Source organism: Taurulus bubalis, assembly GCF_910589615.1.
Source record: "Taurulus bubalis genome assembly, chromosome: 6".
In the NCBI taxonomy this organism is placed as follows: Eukaryota; Metazoa; Chordata; class Actinopteri; order Perciformes; family Cottidae; genus Taurulus; species Taurulus bubalis.
In genome coordinates this window covers 19,842,366-19,853,410 of record NC_136594.1, presented here as the reverse complement: position 1 = coordinate 19,853,410, position 11,045 = coordinate 19,842,366, and the positions used below count along the sequence as shown (strand labels likewise).

The 11,045-nt window shown below is 39.1% G+C and overlaps 3 protein-coding genes across 3 annotated transcripts in view; 2 read left to right on the top strand and 1 right to left on the bottom strand.

The window, feature by feature from the left end:
- The window catches only part of vps37a (VPS37A subunit of ESCRT-I), a 9,379-nt gene extending 6,010 nt beyond the window's left edge, over positions 1-3,369 (top strand). Inside the window, exons 5-12 of the mRNA XM_079220294.1 lie at positions 1-22; positions 359-429; positions 582-709; positions 823-881; positions 992-1,060; positions 1,463-1,606; positions 1,731-1,819; positions 1,948-3,369. The exon at positions 1-22 is cut by the window's left edge and continues 186 nt beyond it. Coding sequence (XP_079076420.1) covers positions 1-22; positions 359-429; positions 582-709; positions 823-881; positions 992-1,060; positions 1,463-1,606; positions 1,731-1,811 — 574 coding nt within the window. The 3' untranslated portion in view covers positions 1,812-1,819; positions 1,948-3,369. The remainder of the gene's footprint in view (positions 23-358; positions 430-581; positions 710-822; positions 882-991; positions 1,061-1,462; positions 1,607-1,730; positions 1,820-1,947) is intronic.
- Positions 3,370-4,418: 1,049 nt separating this feature from the next.
- On the top strand, positions 4,419-8,924 carry nsmce1 (NSE1 homolog, SMC5-SMC6 complex component). The gene is made up of 8 exons (XM_079219883.1): positions 4,419-4,468; positions 5,056-5,182; positions 5,633-5,754; positions 6,671-6,748; positions 7,250-7,396; positions 7,704-7,820; positions 8,448-8,574; positions 8,816-8,924. Exons 2-8 carry the CDS (start codon positions 5,065-5,067, stop codon positions 8,848-8,850), a joined length of 744 nt encoding a protein of 247 aa, XP_079076009.1. The 5' UTR covers positions 4,419-4,468; positions 5,056-5,064; the 3' UTR covers positions 8,851-8,924.
- An 815-nt stretch (positions 8,925-9,739) lies between these two features.
- On the bottom strand, positions 9,740-10,720 carry LOC306737478 (trace amine-associated receptor 13c-like; the record flags this gene model as incomplete). The annotated part of the gene is made up of 1 exon (XM_079219211.1): positions 9,740-10,720. The coding sequence occupies one exon, from the start codon at positions 10,718-10,720 to the stop codon at positions 9,740-9,742; it is 981 nt and encodes a 326-aa protein (XP_079075337.1).
- Between the last annotated feature and the right edge of the window lie 325 nt (positions 10,721-11,045).

Below are 11,045 nucleotides of genomic sequence, written 5' to 3'. Positions count from 1 at the left end.
TGTTCCCACTGGAGACTGCCAGGTAAAATGATGACGGATATTGTACACATGTGGATTGATTACGTCCGTAATGAATGCATAGAGGTGTATGATATGAGCTGTGCGTTTTCATAAAGTGAAGTAAATATGTTCATGAAGCAAGCCAAGCATCTAGTCAAGCATTGACAGTTTTTCAAAGCTTCATGTTCATCAACCTCTTTATAACATGAATTGTGTGATAACCCAGGATCTTCCAAGCAAAGCTTCCAGTTTAGATGTCTTTCCCTGCAACTGATTGCCCGGGTTCAGACTAATCTAGTGTTGACATAAATTCCTTGAAGAATGTGACTTGCTGATACTGATTTGTTGTGTGTTTCAGGCTGGACTAAACGGACACATGTACAAGATGCCTGAGATACCTGAGTCTTTTTCTGAACTCTGTGACTTGAAGTAATGTATTCCCAAATACTGTCAACTTAAACATATTTTATATTTTCTGAGACATTGTGTCAGCATGTTATAATGTTAGGGGAAACATTCTGTTGTATGTCTTTGTTCTCTAACTTACTGCTGTACTTCTACCCATCTTTACCTCCTCCTAGTCTGACCCAGTTGTCGGACATGTCTGAAAACGAGGATGTGTTACTGGAGTTCTTTGTGACTTTGCCACAACTGAAACAGGTCACCAGTGATAAAGAGGAGCTGGTCACCAATATAGTAGACACAGCTAGTAAGTTCCTCTTCTGCTCCTCGACAAAAGGTCTTGACGGTCAATCATGAAAAAGAAGAGTACGTTTAGATGACCGTTTCAAAGATGTGTGCATCTCTGTTTGTCATTTACAGAGAAAAACCTTCAGATGGAGCCGCAGCTAGAAGGAAAACGACAAGAAATGCTCTACAAGGTCAGATATTACATCCTGTCTCTTGTGCTCTCTTTCAAACAGACGCACACTACAAACACATGCATGCTATTGTCTCGCAGCTCGTGATGCCTGTTTTTGTCCGTTGACAGTACGAACAGCTGACTCAGATGAAGCTGGCCTTTGAAACAAGAATGCAGAGACAGCATGATCTCAGTGAGGTAAGAGGCTACGCCAGTGATACTCAGCTCGTAATTCACAATGAAACTGAATTGATATACAATGAGATTTTTATTCATTTAACTTTTAATATAAATAAGGTGCCAGTGCATTCAAAATGTACAAAATAGACTAATGGAGCACGTTCATAAACAAATTCAAATGATGCCTGACATGTGAAGCAGCAACTGAATATAAATTTCAGTCCAGACTTAACTAATAACCACATGTCAGCATCTGTCTCCTACTACACATAAACCCTCACCTGTTGAGGATCCTTTTCTATTAGATGGGATTATGCTCTTCCTCTCAGTCAACCAAAAGACCACATTGGTTTACCTTAACGCACGCCACTGGAAATGTTTGTCTTTTTGTTTCTTACTTTTGTTTTTCATCCCCACTAGAGTTGCAGTCTTAGTACTCTACAGGCTCGGTTAAAAGTTGCAGCCCACCAGGCTGAGGAGGAGTCGGAGGAGACGGCTGAAAACTTCCTGGAGGGACGCGCAGACATCGACGAATTCCTGTCCAGCTTCATGGAGAAGAGAACGGTGTGAAGTGCTGTATTTTTTGTGAAAAATAATCAGGATGTATTGTCTTTTTTTTAGTCTGAGTGTGATCTGAATTTATAGTTACATTTTTAAATGCTGTGACTGTTTGTGTGTTAATCCACAGCTTTGCCACAGCAGAAGGGCCAAAGAGGAAAAATTGCAACAGTCCATCAACACACATGGACCGTTTCCTACCAGCCACTAAAACACAAGGTACAAACCACATATAACTGCTATTATTCTCTTTGTGGCGGGAAACCGGTGGTTCTCAGCTGACTTTTTATGAAAGAAAAACGCTTTGTTGTCATCTCTTCATTCTCCTTCTTACGTTTGGTCCTCAGGTGTGGTGTTTTCTCAGCCAACTGCTGCCAACTTAAAGGATAAAGACATTTGATCGGACAAAAAGCACAGAGTCAACAATGGGCACTTTGGAGAAATAAGACCGTGATGGCAACGGTGGGCTAAAAAAAGAAGCCTACTGTGCTCAGATCTGAGCTAAAAATACAGTTGGATAAGTTGGATTGTGTGAGAGCAAGACGGAGAATCTGTCGAGTCCCCACAAGAGGCCAAAACTGGGAGAGGGAGTGACCCATGCCTAGCTTTGCCAACCACATTACTAAGGATTGATCGCACCGTGAACAACTTTCTATTGCACATGCTGTTTGTTCAGTTTTGACTTAACAGTAATGACGAGTTTAGTTTCTTTCCTGAATTTATGTCACAAGTCTCAACAAGTGCAACACATGATCCGAATTGTTGCTGATGTGAACTCTTCTGGAAGAAAGTACAAATTGTTTAGGACAGGACTCCCAATTTATTTTTCTTTTCTTTTTTCATGCGGTGAGCAAGTAAATGTCACTATAGGATACTTGTTAAAATGCTAATGTCGGTGTCTATACTTCCATCTCTGAGATTATTGTCAAGACCTTGCTTTGTCATTCCAGAAAGGTCCTGGAGGACAGACAGAAGAACCATCTTTGCAAATATACTGTTAACTTGGATTGATTGTTCTAGATGTCTAGATAAAACTCAGCAGTGGTTTGTAATTAAACAACTGAAATTTGAGATTCTCCAACAAAAAAGAAGCAAGGACGGGGCAGTGTTGTCAGGATATGACAGTAGTCGAGTTTATCAAGTTTGTGTGTTTGCCCCTTAAGTAATGACGTGAACACAACCTCGATATCATGTGTTTTCACAAACATTCATGATTTGATTTAATTGCAGTACTCTAAAATGCATACTGTTTTGAACACCGCAATCATTTTACCCACTGTACCTAAGACTCGGCGTCAACGTAATCCAAATATCAAACCTGGTTACTGGTCTTTTTTAATTTTTTTAATTCTGGTTTAGGGTTGTGGGCGGAGAATAAAATGTTTCCTAAAGGGTTGACCAGCTTAACAAGCGGGTTATGTAAACTGAGGTTATTGGAATATCAGAAAACCATATAAATGGTTTGCCTTTCACATGAACGAGGTATTGGTGCACATGCCAACTCGCTGATTATGATGAACACCATTATGATAACCCGTCTATTTTATGACACCTTATGAACTTGAAATTGTTGACTGACTCTTAACAGAAGAGCCTCAGAAGATTTGGGATAATGTTGAGGAATATTAGGGTTACATGCTGCCGTAAAACATGATAACATTGGATACTGTAATTAAATAATGTTAATAATAGGCTATATTGTAATCAAAGACTCAGACACCTTGTATTATATGTTCTTATTTAATTTGTTAGTGTAATAAAGCATTTAGAATAAATCTTGTTTGCTGTTAACTATTAGCACTAACTTTTTTGGGCACTGTTGAACTATTGATTTAGATGTATTTATTGATAGCACAAATACTGTAACACTTGATGCATTGTCTTATTGTAACAGTAATTCATTAAGTTCAGGTCAAGTACTCTTAACATGCCTACCCAGTCAACACACTTCCATGTTAATCTCATAACAAGCAAGATAACATTTGAAATGTACTGTTACCCTTCATTATCACCTTCAAATTGGACATTTCACAGCTTAAACGTGTGAATCAACCATATAGCACAATAGTCAATTAAAAATAGAGTTCACGTAGATTGCAATATTAAGTAGCAGTAGACTTCAAGTCTCTGCCCCATTAAAGCTACGCAATACACACAGCTGTGTCTGGTTTAACACAGACAGGGCTGCAGAGGCCCACCTGCACACAGGGCTGATGGAAAAAAACTCAGCAGGTGTTACTCTTGTATGGAAAATGAGGCCAATAAAATAGCAGCCACTTAGCCCAAACTCAACAGCTGAACTGAACTTTGCTATATGAATCTAGTTGTAATCTTTCCAAACAGACTTCCTGGTGTGTGTCACAAGTCACAGTATTTATGGAAGCCAAAACAAATACTGTATTGTCCTGATTATTATTATGTGCAGCTGTGCCTGGGCAGAGTCAGTCATACTTCTGCCGTAGACTTTAATATAACATAATGCCAACACTCCTCATTGACAGCCATCCTCTTTTGCATTAATTTATCAATGGAAAATGTAATTGCATAGGATCAATGATCCTTTTTTTTCGTTTCCAAAAATATGTTGCAGCTCTGCGACTAAAGCATTGAATATGAGAGAATTGTCAATATGTTGAGTTTATATTGCTGTGAATATAAACATGGACGGAAATACGCGTACAGCAACAATATGTTCAGTGTTTGGTGAGAAACTTTTTTTGTTTTGTTTTAATTTTTGTTTTTTTGTGGCACAATGGTGCACAGCAAGGGGCGCTAACTCACCGCATAGCTACCGGAAGTAGACACGGAAGAGAAGAAGAAGAAACTCAAACTAACCAGAAGCGTTGATCACAGCCTGGAGGATTCTTGGTAAACTTGTCCACGACTTATTTTGACTATATAAGCGCGTTTCTGAAAATTATTCAAACTTTAATTCTCTATGAAGCTCATCCGCAAATATCTGTGGTCAACCGTGAACCGACAAAATCTCCAACTTGGCGCGGGCTAGCAACAGTTTACGGTTAACGGTTAGCTAACGCCACTGCGGTTGTTGAAGCACTTGCTGGAGCATTAACGTCAGATACCTAAATTACTAAAATATATGGTAGAGACGAAGTAAAGCCCAATGCACACGTTCAACTTTAGTTGGCCACTGACGTAACGTAAATTGGTTTGTACATGGTCTTCATCTTTAGAAACATGTCAACTTACTTTTATGTTTGGTTGTTAACGTCAGGTGTCCGTTACAACCACCAGCAGCTCACATTAAAGCATAGTTGCAGTTTTAATCCAGACTGAAATCTGTTGTTTTTGTTGATAAATACTCGACTAAAAATGGTGATTCCTTGATGGGTGTCTGTTGTCTTAACTGGATAATGTGATTGTTTGGTTTACTTTAACAGCCATTTCTCAATACGTTGTAAGTATAACACTGCACACATGTTTGTCTGCATCAGTCACGAGACATGTCAAGACAGATGGGAGACAGCCATCGACGGTTCCTACAGACCATGATGTCCAATGGCATCGTTGATGAACAAGGCGTGAGGACGCTCTACCAGTTTTGTTGTGACACCCACAACAGTGAGTCATCTTATATACAGTGTATAATGTGATTCATCCAGAATGAGATGAGCTCACCTCTGTATCAGGACATGGTGCAGTACATATTGTGCCTTAAGTCAAAGTCCTTTGTCTACTTTGCATTTTCACCTTTTAAGTTAAATTCTATGTTTCCACCAACTTAAGAAAATGTTGAATTAGACAGACATTGAAATCTCCATAATAACGAATGTATTTGCTTCTCCCTGGCCATTTGCGCCATTGTATACTGTATATGTATATGTTTTTAATGGTGTGTTATTTGTATTGTATGCACCTTTGCTGTACTTGGGAGAAGCCAAAGACACATTTCCACTCAGATGGACATTTTCAATATGGGTTGAAAAGCACAAGAAAAATTATTTGAGGAGTCAGGGGAATTGCAAATATGATACTTCTTGATACTGACAAAGTTTCTTTCTTTTTTTGCAGCACCGCACACCCCTGACAAACTGGATGATTTCATTGATGCCATTAATTCAAAGCTGCAGCCTATGTTCATGCAGATTAGAAAAGGGATGTCTGAAGACAATGGGCACCAGTTCTACGCCTTGGTAAGTGGGTTTAAGCCTTTTACTGGGACTGCATTGTCAGGCCGGTTTTTCTAACACACAGAACTGGTGATGTGAAGTCCAACTCTGTCACAAATTTAAATTTGCTTTGCCTGCATGTATTGCAAAGTCAAACATACACAAATAATAATGTATTCAATGACCACTATTGGTCATCTTTCAGATGGTGATACAGTATTTGACCAATTAACAACATCTGTTTTTAAGCTTTTTTTTTATACCAGCAGCTGCTGTAATTTGGCTGTGGGGTTGATTGGGACTGATTGAGAACCACATTATGTTGTGATAATGTATCATTAATGGCCACAAAATGCATTAACAATTTTGATTTTAAATTGGGACCATCTTCCCAAATAAATGATAAAAACATCAACATGACAAAAAAAACTAACTTGGTTGTAAATATATTTTATGCCACGATCAGCTGTAATGACCATAATAAATATTCAGCAGACTCTCAACTATCACTGGCAGTCATTATTAATCCAAATGTAATGTATTCAGGGTCATATTTCATCACCAGACACGTTGGAGCTTTTTCTGGTGCTGAGTTGTCAACATCTGTTCTTCATTTCAAAAGCGATCCATTTTGTGTCACTGCATCCACGGGACTGTTGTCTCGCTTGTTTGTCTCTACCTAATTATGTGTTTTAATTGTTAACATTGTATTCAGATGTAACTGGTCATTGAAATTATGCTTTATGTTTTTATTTTTTGTGAACATTGATACATTGAAATAACTATCTTTGTAAATTTCCAAATACAATTTTTTATTTATTTAATCTAACCATTTGGCAGTACCTGCGCAGCCCACTGGATGGTGCTCTGCTGCCCACCAGTGGTCCCCGTTCCATTGGTCATAAATGGTTAATCCCTGTTTTACTTGAACACTGTCCAGGTGAACATGGCTGAGACTGACGTCACCAGAATGTCGTCAGATTATGCCGACAATGAGCTGGAGCTGTTTAGGAAAACGGTGAGTTAAATTTACCGAAGGAAATCCTGCATATTGACATTTTGTAATCACTTTTCAGCACCGTTCTGACTCGTATTTTAAAAGTTGGGGCTATAATGAAAATAGAAAAATCTGATTACTGTTATGCTCTTGTCTTGCACAGTACTGCTATTTATACTGTGACCTGACAAAATAGATGTAATGCAAACCAGTACAACAGTCTTATAATAAAATACTACTTTTGTAGTAGTACGTCTCATATCGCACGTCTCCACTAAACAGGTCAATTAAAAAAAAAAAATCTTCCACCATCCAAAATAATACTAAAATAAGGAAAAGTAGCTGGCAGACAAAGCATAGTGAGAGTTTGAATCTTTAGTCCAAAAGGGTCCGAACAGCCAAATCTGTTGGACTGTTTCTTTTATCCAGTTTTCAATGTCCGATTTTACCACAGATGTTTGGGCTCTGCCTTCTTCAGTGTGTCAAGTGTGTCATGAATAACTTTGAGCTGCTCTGATTCAGATGGACCTGATCGTCGGCTCTGAGAGCGGCACGGCCTCTTCCACTGACATTCTGAACAGCGCCGACACACTGACCATCAAAAAGCTGAAGAAGAGCGAGACGGAGCACCTCTTGAACCGACTCGTGCATGACAGATGGCTCAGTGAGGTAAAGCACATTGATTCCAACAGGATGTCAAAATGCAATTTAGGATATGTTCTCTCTGCTCCATTTTCTACGAACTGTGAACTCTATTTTTGTTTGGACAAAAAGCTATGTTTTAACATCGATTAAGCACTTTTATTGCATTTGTAGCTTTGATCTACGTTTGTAATGTGGATTTCTTTCAAATTAAAATCATTCATTACCAACTTAAGTCTACTAAGCAGATGAAATCTTCTCTTTGCTGTAATATTTAAACACTCCTTGCTCTTTGTTTATTCTGTGTGTAATTTATTTTTGTTCATTCATGTAGAAACGGGGTGAATACGCTTTGTCCGCCAGATGTATTATAGAGATGGAGCCATACATTCGTACAATGTATCAGGAGCAAGTCAAAGTGTGCCACATCTGTCACAACATCGCCTTACAGGTAAATGTTCCCTCTGTTATTTATTATAAACTGTATACCCTGGGATGAATAAAATGCACTAGATTTAGTTCTGTCATTTAGAAACTCTCAATACTATTTTCAGTACTTCAGTAGTAGCAATTTCATTAGAAGGAAAATATGCTGTTTGTTTGCGAAAAATATTTTTATTTGAAGGCTTCTATATAATTACACTAATTCATAATAAATTATCTTCGCCCTCAGTTTTATAATTTAAAGGCAATGCCATAACGTATATCTTGTTTTCCTCAATGTGACGATAAATAAATAAAAACAATTAGATAATTGTACTATTTTAAGCTGTCTGGTAAAAAGAATCGGAGGAATCAAAGCAGTAATGGTTATAATTTAAAGAAGCAAATCACGTGGGGAAGTCACACAGACTTGCTCTTGAGTAACAACATAAATATGAATGACAAATAATAATCTTTTAATATTGTGATTGTGTTTCTGCAGTGCAACAGTTTCATATGGTTATGTCTGTTTTTTATCTTGCATTGATGTTGGTCTCTTTTGTAAACAATCACTTTTGCATTGGGTCAGTAAATGTGTGACCTGATCTTAACAAAATGAGTACACAATATTAATCTGATCAAATTCTTTTTCCAGTGCCAAATTTGTGAGAATCCTACCTGTGGAATAAAAATACACAACCCATGTGTGGCCAGATACTTCAAAGGGAGATCAGAGCCGCGGTGTCCAGCTTGTGAGGACTTTTGGCCACATGAAATCCCTGGTATTTATTGTTTAATCACACACATATTTGACCTACCATAATTAAATAGATGCACATTTAAATGTCTAACATGCTTCCTAAAAACATCCTTTGTTTGACCTTTTAGCACCACGTAGTATATTAGACTTGCTTGAGACAAGAATACATAGAATGAATAGATGTATGAATGGCAAGTGACTAGAACAAGAAAGTCTGCTGTCTGCTTGTATGTTTCATATATTGTTTGTTCTGTCTGCTACAGAGATCAGACGACCCCAGACCCAATCCAGAAGATGACTGCAGCATCAAAAGTTTTTTTGTTAAAACCTGTTTTTAACATAACCCTGTAATAAACCAAACTGTAAATATTAGTTTCTCTATAGTTATTTTTACAAAATAAATGAAAGCGTTTCATTAAAATGTCTTCATTGTGTTTATTTAAACACCATCAGCATAAACCAAAAAAATATGCTATTTTCTTGTACAATATATCTATTTGTTTTTGTCATTTGTTCTTTCCCTGCAGTCTTTTCCCTTCCATATTGGTCCGTTCTATAAGAAACGGCTCATTTATTCAAAACATAATAAAGCTTCTTGAGATGTAATGTTAAAACATTTATTGTTCTTAATCTCTACAGACATTGCATCTTGTGTCATCCATTGTAACTCTTTCTCCGACTAGATTGTTAATCTGATAGAAACAAGGCTTTATTATCTTATCACAAGAGCATTAACAATTTTACTAAACCAGGGGAGAGATAAATATTGAAGTCTGCTTTTAAACATTTCCTCATAAAGTGGTTGTGGTTTAGGCATTAGTTTGGCATTGCTGCTGAATCCTGACATGTATGAGTCACACATTACCAAAATAATTCTGTGTTCAAGTGGAATTTCTGAGACTATATTATATACATTTTCACCCAACTTAACTATTTCCTTAATACTCGACTAGGGGAAAAATGTCACTAAATTCCAAATTGTGCCTTCTATTATCTTCTACTGACATTATTTTACACCAAATCCTCGTGCAGTAACAATGCTGTGACCGGAGCATTAACAAAGCCCAAACCACGCTAGAGAACCTGTTCATCAGGTTCAGTCTGTTCAGGCAATTAATGCTAAACAACATGCTGGCATAGATAAGTAGTCAGGAGATGTAGCTCATGAAAAAAAGTGTGCAGTCACTTCAAATTATATTTGCTTGAGAGGAGTTCTGCTCCAGTATCTTCAGGGTTACAATTGACTTGATAGCTTTTCTAAACCACGGATAGAAAAAAGCATAAATGAGTGGGTTCAAACAAGAGTTAAAAAACAGCAGCCAGGACACAATGGCCCAAGACGAAGCACTGTTTGAGATGTCCTGACCTGCGAGAGAGGGGTAGTAATACGGACAGAAACTCATCAAAAACACCAGTATGACAACACCCAGAGTCCTGGCTGCTTTTCTCTCTGATTTCTTTGCGGTGACTGTAAGTGCACCGACCGCCGTAACATGAGACTGCATGGCGCGCGCCTGAGACACAGCCACAGTAAACACTCTAATGTACAGAATGAGGATGACCGAGCAGGGGCCGACAAACGTGAACACAAGATCGACCGTGCCGGAGACATAGTTAATCACCACCATGCACTCCCCGTAGCAGGAGTTGTGTTTGTCTGGCTGACTGAGATGGTCCTTCAAGATGAGCCCGTTGAAGAGGAACGAGCCGGCCCAGCACAGACACACAGACAGCTCAATTCTGCCGCGAGTGATTTTGTTGGGGTACTGCAGAGGGTAACAAATGGCGACAAAGCGATCGATCGATATGAGCACCATGTTCCCCACAGAGGCTGAGGTGAGACTGAAGCCGATAATGTAGGACAGGGCGCACATGAGGTCGCCCAGCAACCAGCAGGTTTCTATGAATCGCACCGTTTCCACCGGCATCACCAGCAGCCCGACGAGGAGGTCTGAGATGGCCAAGGAGAGCAGCAGCAGGTTGGTGGGCGTGTGGAGCTGTCTGAAGTGGGAGATTGAGATGATAACTAGCAGGTTGAGAGCTACAGTGAGCACCGCGATGGAGGAGAGCAGCGTGTAGAGGAGGACCGTCTCAGATCGAGGACGCATGACACCCCTGCAGGAGGAGTTCAGGAGCCTAGGGTAGCAGAGCTCTGCCCCCTCCATCATGCAGTGCTCAGAGGAGGCGATGACCCAAACCTGCTGAGCTAAAGCAGCTCTCTGAACGCACAAGACATAGTGCAGCTCACTTATCTCTGACGCCACTGAAGCCTTCCTCAACTCCCTAGTCATCCTCCTCATCATCATCTGCTTTTGTCAGTCGATTCCTCTCATCTACTTTTTTTTATCCCATGTGACATGAAGCAGCACATGAGTTTCATGCAAGTGATGGAAAGCCTTTCTCTAAACTGTAAGACTTTGTTAAAGTTAACACCAAGCCCTGGCAATAACAGTAGCTTGGTTTTCCAAAGTCAAATTCAAAAGGCCCCCGGCT

Bases quoted from the DNA above. Each gene is read 5' to 3' on its own strand.
- nsmce1 (XM_079219883.1), top strand. From the start codon at position 5,065: ATGTCAAGACAGATGGGAGACAGCCATCGACGGTTCCTACAGACCATG. The intron at 5,755-6,670 runs GTAAGTGGGTTT...AACACTGTCCAG, and splicing joins GGCACCAGTTCTACGCCTTG to GTGAACATGGCTGAGACTGA. The intron at 8,575-8,815 runs GTATTTATTGTT...TGTCTGCTACAG, and splicing joins TTGGCCACATGAAATCCCTG to AGATCAGACGACCCCAGACC.